Source organism: Anastrepha obliqua, chromosome 1, assembly GCF_027943255.1.
Source record: "Anastrepha obliqua isolate idAnaObli1 chromosome 1, idAnaObli1_1.0, whole genome shotgun sequence".
Taxonomy (NCBI): domain Eukaryota; kingdom Metazoa; phylum Arthropoda; class Insecta; order Diptera; family Tephritidae; genus Anastrepha; species Anastrepha obliqua.
The window spans coordinates 127,294,039-127,314,364 of NC_072892.1; the positions used below are offsets into that span (position 1 = coordinate 127,294,039).

The 20,326-nt window shown below is 38.1% G+C and overlaps 1 protein-coding gene across 1 annotated transcript in view; it reads left to right on the top strand.

Annotated features, from left to right (window-relative positions):
- The window catches only part of LOC129237184 (uncharacterized), an 80,839-nt gene extending 63,877 nt beyond the window's left edge, over positions 1–16,962 (top strand). The window contains exons 4-5 of the mRNA XM_054871698.1: positions 16,350–16,483; positions 16,906–16,962. Coding sequence (XP_054727673.1) covers positions 16,350–16,483; positions 16,906–16,962 — 191 coding nt within the window. The remainder of the gene's footprint in view (positions 1–16,349; positions 16,484–16,905) is intronic.
- The last annotated feature ends 3,364 nt before the right edge of the window (positions 16,963–20,326 follow it).

Consider the following 20,326-nt stretch of genomic DNA (forward strand, 5'->3'; position numbering starts at 1 on the left):
ACTACGAAGCACCGCACAAGGCGGAGAAAGAGAACAACTTGTATGCCGTAGGCTTATACATTTCGTGACGGCTTTTCGTAACGCTAGCTCATGTGTCGCGGCCTTGAAATTATTCTCTGACGCGCGTAAAGAAGTTTCACTTCAAAAATATGATGAGTTCATTTGAAAGGTTACTTTATTTTAGGGAATAAAAAAATGTCTCTAGTCTCTACACTTTTTCGCCAAAAACTTGTATACTTTGAAAAAGAGATGACAATACCTACCAAAGTCTCTACAGAAGGCTACCATAGAAACAGAAACGATCAGCATTGCCTTCAGCTGCAATCAGCGTTAGAAAACGTTGACCGCGCATTTTATTTTTGATATTCGGAAACAAAAAGAAATCAGGTGCCAATCAAGGTGCCACATCAGGGCTGTAAGGGGGGTCATCTATTAGTTCGATCTTTTGAGCACCCAAACCCTCTTTTGTGTCAGCCGATGCGTGAGAGTTCGCATTGTCTTGCTGAGGGATAATTCGTCTTCGACGGTTAGTTTTCCTTAATTCTAAAACAAAACTTCTAGCAAACAAATGGTTGTGTACCACTCAGAATTGACTGTTTTAAGTTTCTCTAGTGGTACAGTTGCTACATGACTAGATTTTCTGAAAAAAGCAGGCGACCATTTGCGATGCTCCTTCGGTGAACAACTTTTGTTCGTTCCATCTTGGAGCACGCATAGTATCGATTGTTTCTGGCTCATGTACATATATCTAAAATTTGTTGTTGTTGTTGTTGTAGCAGTTGATTAAGTTCTCTTATACGGTGTGTGTGGTTACCAATTATCATCGTCTAACTGATCTAACGCTAAAGCCAGGAAACATGTTGCTTTAAGGGTTGAGTCCAAAAAGAGAAGAGTATTAGTTGAGTGGTGCTTTGAGGGCATACGAATATGTGATTAGTTTCGTGCTTTCATATATCGGACATTTAATGAGTATATCGGGGTCCAAGGTGATCCACCTGTTACCATGTCATAGACGTGCGCTGAACCACCACGGCTGAATTGCTTCAACACTTCTTTACACCAATCGACACGAGTCTGTATTCGGGCTATTGTAAAATGATGAGAAATCCAACCAGAACAAACCTCCGTGACGACTAAATTGAATGTATGGTGGCACTTAAGCCCAAGGATGCCTCTTTCTCATGTTGCGAGTATGCCACATGACGATTTTGCGTTATCAATTGAGGCGCAACATCGATTGCTTTTTCACGAACTGGTTCGGTTTTTGTATGGCCCTCAGATAATTAATCGTGCAAGCATCGCCGGTCACGTTGGAGCTCATTGTACCAGCGTTTGACAGTAGGTAGATGTAGGACTTCAACGCCAGAAGTCGAAGCGAATTCATCAACCCACTCCTGCCTTGATAATCCACGTCGAAAATCGTAATAAATTATCGCACGAAAATTTTCACAAATTAATTGCATTTTTCGAGGATGGTTCCAGGTGTGGAAGCCCACGGAAGTAGGAAAAGTACCTGAGCGCCATTCACTTGTGAGTGGCCAGGACAATTCTTTTGCATATGGTTTAAGCAGCTCACAACTTCTTTGGGTAGCTTCCGTACATCCGTTCGATAGCAAACTAATGTGTGAAGGCGTAAGAAGAGAATCCTGATGAGACCACTCCGACATATCGGGTTTAAGGGCTTATCAGGATTGCAGCGTCTGTTCACCATGTTGGGTGCAGCTGCAAACGGGCGTCAGTCTTGCAGCAAGCGGCTCGTCTAAACCTTGTAATCTGTGCTAGTTCAGAAAGGGATGGTACATCCTACTACCTCCTACTTTGCGCTTATAACCATCGAACGGAAATTACCCACGAATATTTGTTTAGCAAACATGAATCACGAGAACACGAAAGCCATGAAAATTCGATCCACTGGCAACCGCCCGTTCCTCTTAACCCTAGAAGGTCATCGTTATTTTTATAACGTAGAGGTCATCCCTCGTCGATTCGACGACGGCATTACTCAAAGTCATTAATATATTATCCTACTTATCAAAACCTACCAAAATCAATATATTCACTTTGCCTTGTTTATATATCTTCTAAATAAAACAATATCAAATAGTTTTTCTTAAATCTTTTTATTATAAATAAAATTTTCACAGCTCTGATTCATTTGGCTTTTGTACAAAATACAAACTAAGAAACAAAAAAAAATTAACAATTTAATAACATATTATTCACTGAATGGTATTTTTTCATAAAGATAATACTATTAACTAAAAAAATAAAATACTTTAAGGAATGAAAGTTCTCATTTTGTACAAGAGGCACAAAGCTCTATTTTATGCGCCCCACAAAGACTTTTCTTACATTTTGCACAAAATGATTTCGTCATCCGTCGCTTAGCAGGGGGACAAATTGCGCAAATCTTTCTTTTTTTTGTTAAATTTTTTTGGCGATTAGTATCTGCGGTATTTTCATCATAAGAAATAACATTTTCAATATTTGATCGCAACGACGTAGACAATGCTGGTACTTCAAGTCTGTTTGTCAAGTGACTTTGAATAAGGGCAGAATGCAATTTTTTCATAAAAGCTGGACGACTAAGAGGTGTTTTATTTGTTTGAAATACGTTGTGTGAATAAATAATGTGGCTGTTTATAAAAGCCATGTTCAATATGCCAAAAAATTGACACATTGGCCATCGGTTTGTTTTGCGTGAACAGCTCATGACACTACACATTTGGTCAAAAGTATCAACGCCTGCTTTCGTTTTGTTGTAAAATTCGATCATGTAGGGTTTGTTGGATTTGGGGTTTACTGCTCCTTCCTCATTACAGGATGATAATAAATATATTACTTTACTCGGCTTCGGCTTATATGATAGAAGCGTCAGCTCATTATCATAGCAAAACATTGACGTATTACACTTACGACCTTTTATATTTTTCATTTCACTCGGAATCTCTCGCTTATTAGAACGTAGAGTTCCAACCATTGTCAGCTTATATGGTTCGCATAACAGTGATTTAGCAAGAGGAATCGAACTAAACCAGTTATCCATTGTAACGTTTCTATTTGAACCATGTACAGTTTTAGTCAACTCTTTTACGTAGTACTCACCAAGTGGAAAGGTGGTTTTGTTTGATCCTTTTCCCAAATACGGCATAGCATCAACCATGTAGTTTGTACCGCTATCGCATATCATTACCATTTTGAGTCCATATTTTGCTGGCTTGTTTGGAATGTACATCCGGAAGCTACATTTTCCCCTGAACGCCAGTAGTTGCTCGTCAATCGTAAGGTATTCTCCAGGCGTATAGTTTTCACGGCACTTTTGAATGAACATCTCCCAAATTTTTCTAATGGGGGCAAATTTGTCTTCAACTATTTGAAGGCGTGCAGATTTATCGTCGAATCGAAGACATGACATAAGAAATTTGAACCTTGCTTTTGTCATTATCGAAATATATGTTGTTCCACCATAAGATCTGTCAAACAATTCATCTGCAGACAGATGCTGATCTTTCTTGACTGCTGTTAGTACCAAGAGTCCAATTAAGGCAGACATTTCATTTGAAGTAGTTGCTTTCCTTTGAGCTTCATCTGTAGTTACAAGTAAGATGGACTGCCGATTAGCAATCTCAATGTTTGTCCATTGAACAATTTCCTCCACGATCTCTGGTGTAATGAACATTTGGAAGCATTGCAGTGGGTCTGTTATATTTTTGCAATGGCGTGTTGGTCCTCGAGCTTTATGTACTACATTTAGACCATAACGATAAGATTTGCCCTTTTTTGTTGACCACTTATGTTTATTTTTGCCCCGCAAAATATATTTATTAAAATAAATTATATTTGACTTGGCTCTCAATAAATGTAAAGGTATGTTATCTTCATCTGTGTCGGTTGATTCTTCTGAAGAACTTGCATCCCCTAAGCTTTCGTTTTGCTCGATTTCTGCATCAGATTCTAGTTCGCTGTTGTCTAACTCATCGTCTAATCCATTCTCGTCGTCGCACATTGCAAGAAATTTTTCAATTTCTTCGTCAGTATAAATTTTGCTGCCACTCATATTGTATTACAACTGTACATACCAAACAGATAAATAAACAAGAAAAATTACTTCGGAACGAAAAACTCACACAAAGTTCATCGTTCGTCTTTTCGACTACGCATTTTTAAAAAATAAATGCTTACAGAGATCGTACGAAGCCAACCAACTGCAAACGTCAACAGCTCAACAGCGACTAACGCTGTAAAAAAGAAAGGCACCTTACAAACAAAGGAACAGTGCGATAACGGTAAAATAAAAACTCGCGTCGTCGAAACGACGAGGCATGACTTTCCAGGGTTAAATGGCGATCAAATTGAGAACGAAATTACCTACTTGGGTAATAGCATTGCCACTGAAGACAGTGCGAAACTAGACGTTCTCGCCAGAATAAATAAAGCGAACGGGGCGTATGCACAGCTCCGAGCTATCTGGTCTTCGAGCATCCTCAGGGTACATACAAAATTACGGATCTTTAAGACAAATGTACAATCAGTACCCTTGTGCGGCTCGGAAATCTGGCTCACAAATAATTGGATTGAAATCAAATTTTAAAGCTGTGCGACCAGATGTTTACGCAGGATGTTGAAGATCTGGTGGCCCAACACGACGATCCACACGAGAGGTACAAAATCCAGGTGGTAGCCAACATGATTACACTGTGAGGTGGATAGGGCGTACGCTTCGCAAGGACGCAAATAAAATCGTTCGTCAAGCACTGGCTTGGCATCCAAGGTACTCGCAAGGTTAGCCGTCCAAAAATATATTGGAGCAGAACTGTCCGGAACGAAGTTGAAACCTCAGGAAGAACTTGTTCAATGTATGTTCAATAAAAAAACAGAACTTTTTATTTAAATCATGGAACACGTAGAGCTATCTATTAAACTTTGATCATATTGAAAAGGTACAAGCGTCAGCTTTCAACCGCAGCCAACTTCATGTAAATCGTTTGACAGATTAAAAAGTTACGCGCCTTTTATTGACAGTATGTTTCGTGCTTGTGTCGTAAAAATACAATGGAGCAAAGAGCAAATATTAAATTCTGTGTTAAACTTGGAAAAACATTTAGTCAGACGTACGAATTGATGCAAAAAGTTTATGGTGATGATTGTTTAGCTCGTTCAAATGTATTTAATTGTTTTACACGATTTAAAAATGGTCGTGAAGATTTGAATGCTGATGAAAGACCTAGTCGTCCAGAAGCAAGTAATCGTGCTGAATAGGGGGAAAAAGTCCGCAAAATCATTGCTGTTGACGGAAATTTCACTGTAAGAATGTTGGCTGAAGAATTAAATTCATCTACTGCTACTATTTGGAAAGTTTTAACTGACGATTTGGTTTGTGCACGCTTTGTTCCACATCAATTAAATGAAGATAAAAAAATCGCTTGTGTAGAGTATTGTAAAGACATCCTTTTAAAAGCTGAAAACAATCCAGATTTTCTTGATTCGATCATAACTGGTGACGAAACATGGTGCTTCAAATATGACCCTGAAACTAAGCGTCAATCTGCAGAATGAAAGACGAAATGGGAGCCAAAAACAAAGAAATTGCGTTTTCAGAAGTCAAGAATCAAAACAATATTGATCACGCTCTACGATTTCAAGGGTATTGTACACAAGGAATTTGTTGCAGAAGGTCAAACTATTAATAAAGGATACTATTTTCAAGTTTTACATCGTTTGTGGTCAAGAATTGTTCGTGTAAGACCTGAATATCCAGAGGGGGAACAGCTGTTTTATTGCATGATAATGCACCACCTCACAAAACCAAAAATGTTCGGGAATTTTTGATGCAAAAACATATTTGTGTCATCGACCACCCTCCGTATTCTCCTGATCTACCACCATGCGACTATTTTCTGTTCCCTAAATTGAAAACTACCATGAAAGGCGCGTTTTATGATGATATTCTAGCCATTCAAGCAGCCGTGACACAGGTGTTAAAGAACATTCCCTTAGATGACATAAAAAAGTTCATGCAGAAATTGGTTGATCATTCTGAACGTTGTATCGAGTTAAATGGAGACTACTTTGAATAAAAAATAACTTTCAAACACAGTACGATACGTTTTTTTATTCTACATCTGAAAAGTTATGTTATTTATTGAACATACTGTGTATGGAGGTGTTTTACTGAGGCCCTATGCTCCAGTGGGAGGAACAGGAGCCGATGATGATGCTGAATTTCATTTTTGGGCCAGATGAATTTTCAACTCACTGAGAAAACAAGAACAAATAAAGCTCATATTTAAGTGAAAACGCTGTATTTAAGTTAGTTCAAACTTTTCGATAAAAACATCGAATTACAGCTCATGTTGTTGTTATAGCTGCATAAACATTCCCCATACTTACATACGGAGAATGCTGCTGGAGTGACAGTCCTTGGCCGGACATAAATCTGGGTCGTTTCGTTAACGTAGAACCGACTGTCGTGGAAACGAATTACAACTCGTCTCACCTTGCGTTGCAAAACGCAGAAGATAAAAGGCAACTCTCGTATGCTTATAGCTGCCTTGCATAACGAAATATTGAAGTAGAACTGATCTGCGTAAATAGTAAATCTTTGTCACACAAATATTTACACAAATTCACCTATTAAATAAAAGCACCATAATAAACAGTCATACAAAATTTAAGAAGTCGCTACTACCCTCTCTTAATTTCTGCTCTCTAGAAACGATTCACGATTAACCGCAATGCGCCTAACCTACATCTCGAAGTTCAAAAAAAGGTTACTACCAAATGTTATTAAAATTCAAACATTTTCTTAGGCGCTTCTTTAAATTAGTTTTACTTTTTAGTCAACCCACACAATTTGACATATGCTGCTATATCGCATTTTTTAACACTCGACAGCAGGAGTTGGTGGACCAGAGAGGGGATATTAAAGAAGAGACATACAAAAAAGGCAAATAACAGAAACAACAAAAAATATATGGAAAAAGTAATGCTTAAACGCTAAGTTGGGGCGGCATTGCCCTTTTGAACTCTGGCAGCAACCACAAGCCAAAATCATGAAAAGTGCCAGCTAAAGCTGCATGAAATTAAACTTGAAAGGTTGTCAGTGACCCTCATTAAAAAGCGGCAGCCAAGCAGTAACAACAAAAAATAAAGAGCGTTCACACACACACACACATAGACAGATTTAAACTAAGCTGATAAAGAAACGCCTAATGAAAAGGTCACTTTGATGTGCTGCAAAACGTCAAACACGCCCATGACGTTAGCCACACCTCCTCCAGCAATGTTTCTTCGACGCAATGAATTTGATTTTAATTTGCTTGACCGGCGCACGACCAAAGTTGTGGCAAATAATTTTTGACCTCGGGTCAGCTATGGAAATCCTTGCTTGACTACATAAAGTAGAGCTGCCAACACCTACAAGTGCACAACTAACACGCTTACACTTACACACACATACACACACATTGACATTCACATGTGTAGGAGTATTTGATGAGCACTCAAAGCATAATTGTATGTATGTAGTTGAATTAGCGAAGTGTTTGCCAACAACACTGAGTTTATGGTACGTACGTACGTCTGTAGGTGTGCATGCATGCACGTATGTATGCTTGTATTCAAGGGTATGTTGTGCCCGATCTTGCCTTTGCTGTCGCCTTTGGCATACAAATTATATTCTTCATTAGTTACATTGCTTGGTGACTTAATTAAAAAGTTCGTCGTAGATGCCTTATAAAAATATCACAGCAAAGTTGAAGATGCCGAGTTGTGATGTGCTACAAGAGTTCGCTACTATGCCGGAAGATGTGAAAAGAGAGTAGTGTTAGTGGTTGGTTGGATGTTCTGAAAGTACGTCAAAGTTTTGTGAAGCTCTTTCCAGACGTCAACTCATAAAGCGAAATGAAATTGTTGGTGTTGTAACGCACAAGTCAAGGGTAAAACTTAACGTATTTTGGACTTCTTTGAAAGGAAGCTGAAATTGACTTCTCTATTATGAAGTGTGTGCGTGTGTGTGTGCGTATGTGTGGCATGCTAAGGATGCCAAATTGAATAAGGATGCAAGTATTTTAGTTGGTGAATGTTTACGTATGAGCTAATGCAATATCTGGGCTTATATGCGAGCAATGAAATAATTTTCCAATATCCCCGTAGGAAACGAAAAAACAACTAGAATGGAAAAATTAGCAATTCTTAAAAAAAAAAAATCAGAAATCACTAAATCTGATTTTGTAATAAACGTAAGTGTATTTTTCCGAAGCAAAGTGATGAATAAAATACGAGGGTGGCTATTTATATTTCAGTCTTTGGTCATTTCTAGTGTTGCCAAGCACCAACTGATGTTTTGGTTGTAAAATTTGACATGTTTTCCCAGGTACGCACTCAGAATACTTTAATATTAAACCGTGCATATTTTCCTGCGATCATTTTTCACAATTTTCGATACGTTACCTACCAAGTGTGTCGATAGCCGTTAATTTTAATTTCGAATCATCAAACAAAATTGGCCTGCATTGGCTTCCACTCAGCCTTCTTAAGCTGGATCTCATCTTACTAGCAGAATCGCCATTGGTTGGTCGTCGCCGGCAATGTTAGGTCGCTTCCTTTCGTTGCCTACTCTGGGGTTCCGCAAGGTATCTAGTATTCTGGGCCCACTTTTTTTTGTTCTGTTTATCAACGATATTTACTCTGGCTTTTCGTCAGCAAGATTCCTGCTTTATGCAGACGACGTTAATTTTTATTCGACGATTACTAGCTCCCTCGACTCTGAATTGATGCAAATTGATTTGTATAATTTCAGCAACTGGTGCATCAATAATCGTCTATTGCTCAACATAAATAAGTGCTTCCAAATTACTTTTTCCTAGCGTGCCACTGTTATTGACTTCTCTAGTCACATTTCGAGAACACCCCTGTCACGTGTAAGTGAAGTTAAATACGTGGGTGTAATATTTGATTCGAAGTTTACTTTTACTAATCATATAAACTTAATTACAGCCAAATCTTACGGCATACTTGCTTTTGTTAGGCGTCATAGCTCCGATTTTTCCGACCCTTATACGCTCAAAGCTTTTGTATATGGCGTTTGTCCGCTCCAAAGTGGAGAATTCATCTTTCAATTTGTCTCTGTATTACCAAATTCGTGCCACGCCGCTAGAATTGAACAAATCCAGAAAGTATTCTTACATTTCGCGTTGCGTAATTTACGCTTTTCGGATCCTATCTTTACATATGAAGCGCGATGCTTATTGATCAACTTAAAATCATCGCAAAGCAGGAGAATAAGCCTATCTTTATGTTTCATTTTCGACTTAATCCGTGGGACTGTTGACTGTCCGATGCTTCGTGAGAGGATTTTCTTTAACATTCTCTGCGTAGGTCGGAGTTCTTCTATGGTGGTATTTCCAAATCCGTTAATGCTCAGAATGCTTTTATTTATACGAGTATAACCTTAATTCAGCTTAATAAAATCTCTAAATTTGTTGAGATAGATTTTTCATTTTCAAAAGATCACCTACAAAAATCTTCGAATACTTATAATAAATAGTTTAATTGTACTTTCTTTTTTTTCTTGACAATTAACCTTAAAATATGTCCACTTAGTCTATAAAAATCTATTTTATTCATTGGTTTAACGAATAAATAAATAAATAAACAAACAAATAAACAGATTACTTTGTTTCAACTCCAATTTTACAGGATTGCATTTTGCACTTTTTCTTTTATAACTTCTAATTCCCTGTCTAAGGCCTCTTGCGGCATCGCTAGTGGGTTAGCACATATTTCAATATTTGTTTGCGCTTTGAGTATATTTGGCCCTATCATAGAATCCGTCATAGAGAACCTATGAATACGAATGTCTACTACGAACACGAAAAAAGTGCTGCCAAACTCAAATGTCAAATTTTAATATTTCGGCAACAGCTCACTTCAATGTAAAGAAGGCAATTTGTAAATAATCAAATTAGCTGAATTTTCATATTAGATAAAATGTATTCGTTGGCATGAGCGGTAGTGTTAATGGAGGAAGAGAGAAGTAAAGGGAGTCTCAAAATAGAGCGAAAAATTTTGATAGATGCCAGCAACCCTCTCGTTATGGGCAAACCATTGTAAGTGCTTGCCTTTTTATTAAAGAAAAATTTTACTTAAATTCGTTTTAAAATAGGTTTATAAAAAATTACCTATTAAATAAAGCTGCATTTACATACGTTTTAAGTTTTATTGCAAACAGCTCAAGCTCAGCAAGGTCATCGTCCATAATTCCGTTCTATCCTCCGACTATCCTCTGTTTTACGGTTTCTTGCGGAGAGCGGCTATCAGCACGGAATTGGTAAAGATTTATAAGTGCCCATGGGACAGTCGAAATTTAGCTATGTACTAAAAGTCGTATTGGTGTCACTACACACACGATTGTGTCCTCAGTGAGTAAATCTCGACATGAGTGCCAATGAAAAACGGCAAAGCAAGATGGAATTCTATCAAAAATATGGATTTCCTGGCACGAGACGCACATAAATATTATTTCCCACGCTAAAGAAAAATTCCTCCACTACAACCGGAAGGGCTACTACAGGCTCAATGCCATGATTGATTTCTCCTTTATTAGGTCCAACAAAGTGGCATACTGCTGCCGTGTTGTTACAACTTTACACCTGTGGAAGTCACATAAATGTACAGAAATTCCTTCTTATTTATAGTTTACTTAATATAGGACTCACATTTTACAGCTTTTTATATGCTTCCTTTTAAATTCTCTTTTATTCTAATTTTTGTCCGTTAGTCTAACGCCATCGTAGAAAAATTGTTCGAAACTCTAAGATTTGACATTACGAGTATATTCGGTGAATGTTACTGTACGAAGTACGTTTGGAGCTATTCGAATTGTATGTAGTTTCTACGAAAAACAGTCTATGACGGATTATATCATAGGGCTGATTATGTCATAAAGAAATAAGTATATTTTTGTACTAAACAAGTAAATGCAATTTTATGCAGCTCTAATGTAGCGCTGCCAAGATATGCCTACAATATTTATGTATACCCGCTGCTTCAACCATTCGCCACTTGCTAATAATTGGCCAAACCAAGAGGCTATTGTTGTTATTTTGAAACTATTCCAGGCAAAGTAAAACAGTTTTTGAAAAACCGTTAGTGTGCAGGTTCTTGCATTTTGCGTTTTTTTAGAAAATTATATACAGATGTATATTTTTCACCCCGCATATAAAGTGTAAGGTTATAAAAACGTGCAAGAAAATGTAACGGTTCTCGGCCACCATGGTTAAAAAAGCATACAACTTTAAAAATTGTATAAAATTTCTTGCAATTTTTTGAATTCCAGCTCACATAACTCTCGGCAGAAGGGAAGTCGAGAGTTGACGCGGCATTTGTTGGAAAGCCTAGACCTATACACCAAGAAAATTAAGGGGTAGTAGGAAAAAAGTACGTAAAATTACAAAATCCCCCTATCTCCAAAACGAAGCACTTCACTCTTCCGCTCCCTTCACTCTTCCGCTCCCTTTCTTCCCACGTACACGGCACCAGAGAAACTTTTTTGGCAAACATTAGCGGTAAGTGATGAGTTAACAAGAAAAGAATGCATCGATTAACTAAAATCGTTAAACGGCCAACTCACCTAGAATGGCTTCACAATAATACGCAGGCACATTTTTCACTACGTACCCATTCTACAGCACCCAAAGAACCGTGACGGTTTTTTCTCAAATTGAATTCAGAACTAAAGGGCAATTCCCGGTGCTGAACAGATTAATTTCAGAAGATTACCCAGATTGCTTCCAATCATGGAAGCATTGTCGGGCTCATTCTATCGAGTCAGAAGGAGACTGTTATGGTGGATAATAAAATTTTCTTGTAACTCCAATTGCTTTAGCTTTATTAAGAAATTAGGGAACTTAAGGGCACTAAAACAAAGGTGATCGGTTTGTAGGCACTTTTCTGAATAGAGATCACACGTGACTACTGTGAAACTAAATACGTAGTTTTTTTCAGTATTCATTGACATTTCATCATGGAAAGACTTACCCCTAAACAACGTTTGCAAATCGTGCAATTGTATTACGAAAATGGACGCTCTGCGAAAAGTGTTGATCGCGCGCTCAGCCCAACTTATGATGTACAGCGATGAGGACTATTTTTGGCTCAATGACTACTTCAACAAGCGAAATTGCCGCATTTGAGCTGAAGAGTAACCCGAAGCTATTCAAAAACAGCCTTTACATCCATTGAAAACAATCGTTTCGTACGGCCTAAGAATCATCGGCCCATGTTTCTTCAAAGACGAGGCTAGCGCCAATGTAACAGTGTATCGATGATGTTTAAATAAAACAAAACAGAGTTAACTTTCTAGCAAATGTATTTTATCTCCTTCAAAATATGACCCATCTGAAGCAACACTCATGTGCCAACATTTAATCCAGTCCTCCATGCACCTCTGGTAGGCCGACGAAGGGATGACCTTCAGCTCCTTCTTCGCATTCTCTTTGATCTCCTCTATTGACTGAAATCTCCTTTCAGGAAGTGGTAACTATAACTTGGGAAACAAAAAGAAGTCGCACGGGGCCATATCAGGTGAATACGGTGACTGCACGATGGTATTTACTTGGTGTTTGTTTAAATAATCCAGCACAATTTGGGCTCCGTGCGATGGCGTGTTATCATCATGCAAAATTCAAGACATTTTTGCCCACATTTCTGGCCGTTTGCGACGTACAGCGTCTCTTAAACACTTCAAAACGGATAAATAATATTCTTTATTGACTGTCTGGCCCGATGAAAGGTACTCATGGTGCACTACGCCTTCGGTTCGTTTATATTAAACATTCCCGGTACTTTCTGATCATAGGGTATGTTCACGCTTTTAACAGTATTGTATTATACGTTTAGTTTGTTTGTGAGAGGCATATATAAGGCAAGTGTTTTGAGTGTTCCTCGATTTTTTGCTTTCGAAAAAAATGGATCAACATGAAGTTGCATCAAATTTTGTGTAAAAATGGACTAAGTGCTCAAAAACACTTGAAATATTCACAGCGGTATACGGTGAGAATACTCTGACTCAAAAAAATAAGTGTTTTAAGCTTTTCACAGAAGGTCGATAAGTTATGAATGACGACGCTTGCTCTAGACGCGTCAGCACATCAACAACCGATGAAAATGTGGATAAAGTGAAGAAAATTGGCATGGAGAATCGTCGAGTTACAATTAGAGAAGTTGATAAAGAGAAGATGTCGGCTTATCGGTTCGCTCATGTCATACAATCTTTTCGGAAATTTTGCGCATGAAGCGTGTGGCAACGAAGTTCGTTCCAAAATCACATGAGCACCGCTCAAGAATTGTTGAATGACGTCAATGATGATCCAGATTTGTTTAAAAGGGACATAACTGGTGACGAACCATGGGCATATGGTTGTGACATCGACACCAAAGCCCAATCGTCCCAACAGGAGAGTCCCAGAGTGCCAAAAGTCGATGGCAGAAAATCGCCGAACACGCAAAACACTTGTCTTATTTATGCCTTTCATAAACAAACTAAAGATGCTGCATTGCTAGGACCGTAAACACATCTTCGAAACGAGCAATCCAATATAAAAAATAATAACAATCGAAAGTCGAATGTACGTAGCCCGCGAAATCTCAAAATTAGCCTTATTTTTTGAACACTCTTCGCACAATTTTTCGCGATAGAAGAACTTGCTAAAATTATTGAAACTTATTATGAAAATAGGCGATCTTTAGTAACAAAATATCACAAAATTCGTGATTACTGGGTAGAAATAATCGTCCGAGTGAGTCACCAATTCAAATTCAGTGAAAAAGCCTCAAGAAACCGGTTTTGCCAAGGATAGAAGGAAAACTCGCAGGGCAAAAATTGGACGTTCTGTTGAAAATACTACAGCTGTTGCGCAAAGTATTGCTGAACGACTTTCAAAGTCAATATTTGGACGTTCTCAGCAATTAGGCATTCATGAATTGACCTTTTTTGAATTTTACGTGTAGCTAACAATCGACATTTAATGGATGTACAGTGCCGCTCAACTGAATAGGTATGACTTCTTTTTTAGACTTAGAACATAATATCTTCATAACGAGCACTCGGATTTAAACCAAATAAATTTTGTTAAGTAAAGCGATCAATTATTTATGAAATACACAAATTTTTGTTTTTTTTTTGGTTTGGTTTTTATATATTTTTTAGTATATTTTCAAAAACATAGCTGAAAATCTACATTATTTTTGGCTCAAGTGAATAAGTTTGTCCAACAAAATTATAAAACAAAATTATTCACAGCAATATTTCATGGCACTTGGTAACTTAAATAATAAAAAACACTATTTCTGCATTATTTAATATTTAGTATGACCACCCTTATTCTTAATTATTTCAAACATTCGAGTTGACAAGGATTCGTAATATTTTTCAATTTCACTCAGTGAAATAGTTATCCAGGCTTTTTTAATCGCTTCAACCAGGGTCGCCGAATCTTGAAATTGTCTTCCCCCTTCATACAGTCTCCTGGATAAAAGTCCCCAAATGTTCTCGATAATATTTATGTCTGGGGAGTATGGCGGCCACTCGAGCAAGTTGACATTCTGGTCCTTAATCTACTGTTTTGTAACCCGGGCTGTATGGATGGGGGCGTCGTCTTGTTGGTACGTCCATTGAATAGGTCCAAAAATTTCGGAAAACTGGGGAAAAGCCTTTAGGAGCACAGTCTTGTAGATATTTGTATTCATCTTTGATGAAACAAACTGCAGCTCGCAAGTTCCATAAAACGATATGGCTCCCCAAACCATTACACCTCCTGTACAGGAGTGATGACGACTCAAAAAGCATTCCTCTTTTCGCATATCGTGAAAATAATAGTTGTAGCCATCCGGTCCGGGGGATTGAATTTTTTTTCGTCGGAGAAGACCACAGCCTTGCACTCCTTGTTCTATGTCATCTGATCCCGCGCAAATCGAAGTCGCGCTTCCTTCCGTGCATCATTGAGAGAAGGTTTTTTTTTTATTTTTAATCTCTTTAAGTGTTTAGCTTTCCGAATAACTCGTTCTACCGTTGCCAAACTAGCACTTACACCGCACTCATCCCCGATTTTACTGGTAGAGAGGTGGGAATTCGAAGCAGTTCGAAGGATTAGTCGCCTCTCTGATGCCATTGTAGCATATTTTTTTCCTCCTTTCATTTTTTCCCGTAATCGGCTTCAATACGAAGAAAATTGCTTACCACCTTTTGGCTTAGATCAATCTTCTTTGCTATTTCATTGTGTTTTAGGCCTGATTCAATATAGACTTTAATTTGACCTTTTTCAAAATCAGTTAAGGATTTAAAAAAAAAATGGTAGCAATTACTTTAAATTTAAGTAGACCAAAGAAATTATAGCGAATTTCACGATGAAAGCAAAATTCTGATTTACCGTTGCATAGAACCCGTTACATTTTTTTTGTCATATTATAAGTAAACAAATGAATGTTCAAAACAAAAAAGAAAGTAGGAAAAAACGCCATAGGAACAAAGAGAGAAGAAAAAATAGAAGAAATAATTTTCAAATCTATTCAGTTGAACCGCACTGTAATTTTTCACATATAAGTTTTAAGAGTCATTTCTGAATCAAAATTTGGAAATCTAAATTTTGACATATTTTTGTTTAAAAATCAGCTGGAGACGTCTTTTGAAATACCGTTTTAGAAAAATTAGAAAAAAAAAATAAATAAAAATAACTAAAATAGTAGGTATAAAAGTTTTATAACAAAAAATTAAAAAAAAACAAGCAGAAGAAAAAATGAAAATAGAGCTGCTAGCAAATTTCTTCCCACTTGTTTCCCAAAATACTTTTTGAACTTTATACGGGCGCAAACGTAAAGGCCGAACTTCTTATTGAATTAAAGGCAAAACTTTGAAACAATTTTCACTCCTGTGTGAGCAGTTTTGCAACCTTTTCATGTGTGTGTACACACTCATGCATATATATCTGTGCACTTACTTATGTATCTGTATACACGCATATGTATGTATGTTAGTGTAATTTCATGCATGAACAAGTAAGCGCTGGTGCCTTTTATATTAATTTGTCTCCAACTAAAAGGAACTAAAAGGATAATTTATTTAGGGTTAAGATACGAAATTCTTTCGTCTGACTTTTGGGTAACTTGGACGACAATTAAATAGAGAATTAAATTTTCCAAAACGCATATCGAAATTGAATTAACATCTAGTTAATAGTCGTATCGCGTCATTTATCTTCCTTTTGCTTAATTTTTGAGTAACTCCAGCCACGCTTTCAATTTCTACTTATTTATCTGCATATTTAATTTGCATTTACTTTGTTTCTTTGCAGAGTTGCCCGAAAAACGGCCACAACTGTTCACCGAACATACACGCTACGAACCGGGCGATGTGTTGCGTGCCAATTGCAGCACGCCACCCTCACGACCACGCGCCGATTTGAAGTTCACAATAAATAATATGGTGGTAAGTTTCCAAAGAGCTATGATTTATAAAAAATATGGCATTCTAAATTAGAGTTAGTCAATAGCTCTGGTAGCTAGCGCTGTAACCTAACTATTAAATTTTATAATTTATTATAAACTTAATTCAATAAATAAATAGATAAAAATAAATTATAGTCGAACGAAAAGGGGGGAAAAAAACATGGGTCGCTAAAGGGATGCTAAATTTTCTTAGCGTGCATAAATCAAACGTTATATTTTTAGATATATTTATATACATGCACAGATTTATGTTAATGGATGACAAAAGTGTGAAAATCTCTGCTTTATTTTGAGTTCACAAAAAACCCATTATAAGTTACGCTTAAACCACCTTTGCCACTCCACACCATGGAAGCAATTTTTTTCCGCTTTTCATTTTCACTTGTTTCTTGTTCGCTTTAGGCGTTGATAAAGCCTTTATGCAATTATCCAATCTTGGGAACAATATTGGTCAACTGAATAGATGCCCATCTTTTTCCTAGCCCAACACTGCCCTTGGGCAAAGAAAAATATGTCCTGGTATCTGTGCAGAAGCGTGCATTGTCTTGCCACAAACAGGTGGATTGCTTATTCGAAATAGTGTACGATAATTCCTCGAACACAGGGTGATACAAGCACAAGTATTTATCTTTTTAAAATTTTAGTAAAATTAAAAAAAAATTAGTTACTTTTTTTTTAATTTTATTTATGAACAAAAGAACTTGGGGACAGGGCCTGGTGAACTTGCTCACGGATGGATCGAAGTTGGGAGGAAAGGTTGGCGGAGGAGTTTTTTGTGAGGAGCTCCCCATCAGACTCAAATTCAGGTTACCGGACTACTGCATTGTTCCAGGCAGAGGTGGCCGCAATCAAGGAGGCAGCTGATTGGCTGCTCAAAAGCGTACTAACAGTCAAGAAAGTAAATATTTACTCCTACGGCCAAGCGGCAATAAGGGCCTTCGGGTCAGTGACGGCGCATTCGAATCTGGTCAGGGAATGCTTGACCTCACTTTCGACTGCGTCCGAATTCTTTGACATAACGCTCATCTGGGTTTCTGGTCACAGCGACACTGCGGGAAACTGTGAGGCGGATGAGCTGGCCAGACAAAAGACATGTGGGGTGATTTTCCCGTGAAGGGAGAGAATTGGGATCCCCCCGACTACCTGCGATCTGCTCTTGGAAAGATGGGTATCGCGCCAACTCAGCGAGCGTTGGGCAAGTACACAAACTTAAAAGGTCGCGAAATCCTTCTGGCCACGTGTGGACCGGGGGCGCTCGGTCGAGCTTCTGAGGTTGACAAAATATCAGCTCTCGTATATCGTGGGTTTTCTCGCAGGTCACTATGCGTGAGGAAAGCATGCTGTGAGACTTGGAATCACCTCAAGTCCTTTTTGCGCTGGATGTATGGAGGATGAGGTGGAATCATATCAGCACCTTCTCCTTAGCTGCCCTGCTCTGGCGGTACTCAGATCCAGGCATCTTGGCTCTTACATTAAAAATCTTGCATCTTGGCTGCCGCTGACATTAAAAATCTGATGAATTTCATCAGCAGCACAAAGCGGTTGACGCAAACGCAACATAGACATCGTTCGTAATCCATACCCTCTTAACCATTCCGGCACTACCACTCTCCGCCCTCTCCCTGTATCCCATCGGTTTTTCTCTTTCACCTCACCTCCTTCATGATGGTATCACAAAGGACGAATCCATTTTACTTCGTCCAAGTGTGCTCATTCCTTGTGCAACCATACCAACCGAGCCTAAGAACAAATAATCCCATTTTTTACGGAACAAGAACTTACTTGGATTTTCAGTAGCGCGTTTGACAAAACAAATTTTTCCATAAAATCCTAAAAAAAATTAGAGCTCCTTCGTGTTAAACAATATAACCGCATAACGCAACAGCACAATTTCGTGCATCAAAAGATCGAATGTTGGTAGTCCAATTTCATAGCTTCAATTTCAGGCCAGAGAAATTTATATATACTATGTGTACACTCACACAAAAATATTTTGTATCTTTTATTGATTCAACTTTTAAGGCCACATTCCGATATTTCCTTTCCATGTGTCCAGCTACCCTGCCAGCCCCTGTTCAACCGCAGTCCTTTCTATCATTCTTACCCTGCTGTCCCAAATAAAAGACTCGCTCCAGAATCTCAACACAATACGAAATTCCTTAAGGAATTCCTCCCAGGTAATAGGAAATCAGCAGCTCTATTTGGTTTTTAACACTATTCCATGCTTTTCTAATGCCTACTCGTATTCGTCGGCACATTCGTGCTATTGTTAAGGAATGTATAGAAGCTTGTCTCGCTATGCTGTGCACACACATACACACACACTGGCACAAAAGCTGTTGTTGTTATCATTTTGTTCTCATTACTTTGGCTTTGTTCCTTGAATCCTCTACGAGCACCTGGATAGTAAGTGATAAGATGTACCTGCAGTAAATCGAACTAGTTAGGAATCAGTGCCGCACAAACTCTTCCGGAGGCGTTACTGGTCCTCGCTCTATTCCCAAGCAATAGTTTCAGCTATCAAATCTTGCACATCTATGTTCTTTTAAACCATTCTCTAACTTCCGTTCCTCTGTTGCTTCGGAATGCATTCTGAACTGGTTCCCTTTTGGACTGCACTCGCAGTAGTTGATGGTTTAAAATAATAGCATGCGGCTTAAGAGTTCCTAAGTTCCATTCTTCGTGCAGTCAGATGGTTTTTAACTCATAACTCTTAGTTTTCTTTTAACCAATGTATTCTCAACCATTTGTATTGTCAAACAATTTATATAATTTTTATTATGAAGCCTATGCCATTATTTATATTTATTGATTTTTAAGAACCTCACAATTTTTCATTGCCATTCAAACAACCGATTTTCTGAATCACAAGCTGAAGCCAAATCAAGAATGACAAAATGGTAGAGCAATTCAGCAAGCAAACAGCTGCGAAGTCAGCTCTTAGATTAAGAGAAATCGATCTACTTAGAATGAACCACAGACCATACTCATCAATTTTAGAAAAATTGGCCAGTATTACTGGTACAACAGATTTCTTAATAAATCCTTCATTACGGCGTTTCTTTCGAAAGAGGAATGCCGACTCACGACTTGATGAAACAATCTATACAGATGGCTCAAAATTAGATAAAAAAAAGTAGCCGGAGAGGTTTAGTCTGTTAAACTTGGGGTCAACCAAGCATTTCGCCTCTCTCTCTCTCTCTCTTGCCAACAAGTGCTACTTTGGACTAAGTAGGGAATTAATTAGTAAAGTCCTCTCTCGAGACTCTTTCAGGTTCTCGTCATGCCCATCCTACCGTATGTCACAGAAGCTTGGACGATGACAACATCCGATGAAGCGTCCCTTGGAGTGTTTGAGAGAAAGACAGCTGGTGGTAGCAGAGGAAATCAAAAGCCTCCTCTACCTTGGATAGATCAGGTGGAGAAGGACTTGGCTTCTCTTGGTGTGTCCAACTAGCGCAGGTTAGCGTGAGAGAAAAGCGACTGGTGCGCTTTCGCGCCAATCAAAAAGAAGAAAAAGGAGATCATTGCAGGGTATTTCAAGCGGAAGTCACTGCCATAAAAGAGGGACTTACGCGATAAAAACGAGAGTATTATCCACAAATGAAGTCTTTATTTACGCAGACAGTCAATCTGCCACAGAAGTAATAGTCATAGAATGTTTTAAGCTTCCTAATGACGTATTTCAATACTACAAAGTGCATCTTATCTGGGTGGCCTAGCAACAGGAATATATTATAGCAGAAAACTGCAAGCAGATGAACTTGCTCGAATTGGTACAGCTCTTCATAACCAATTGGATAAAACGGTAATAACAATGCCT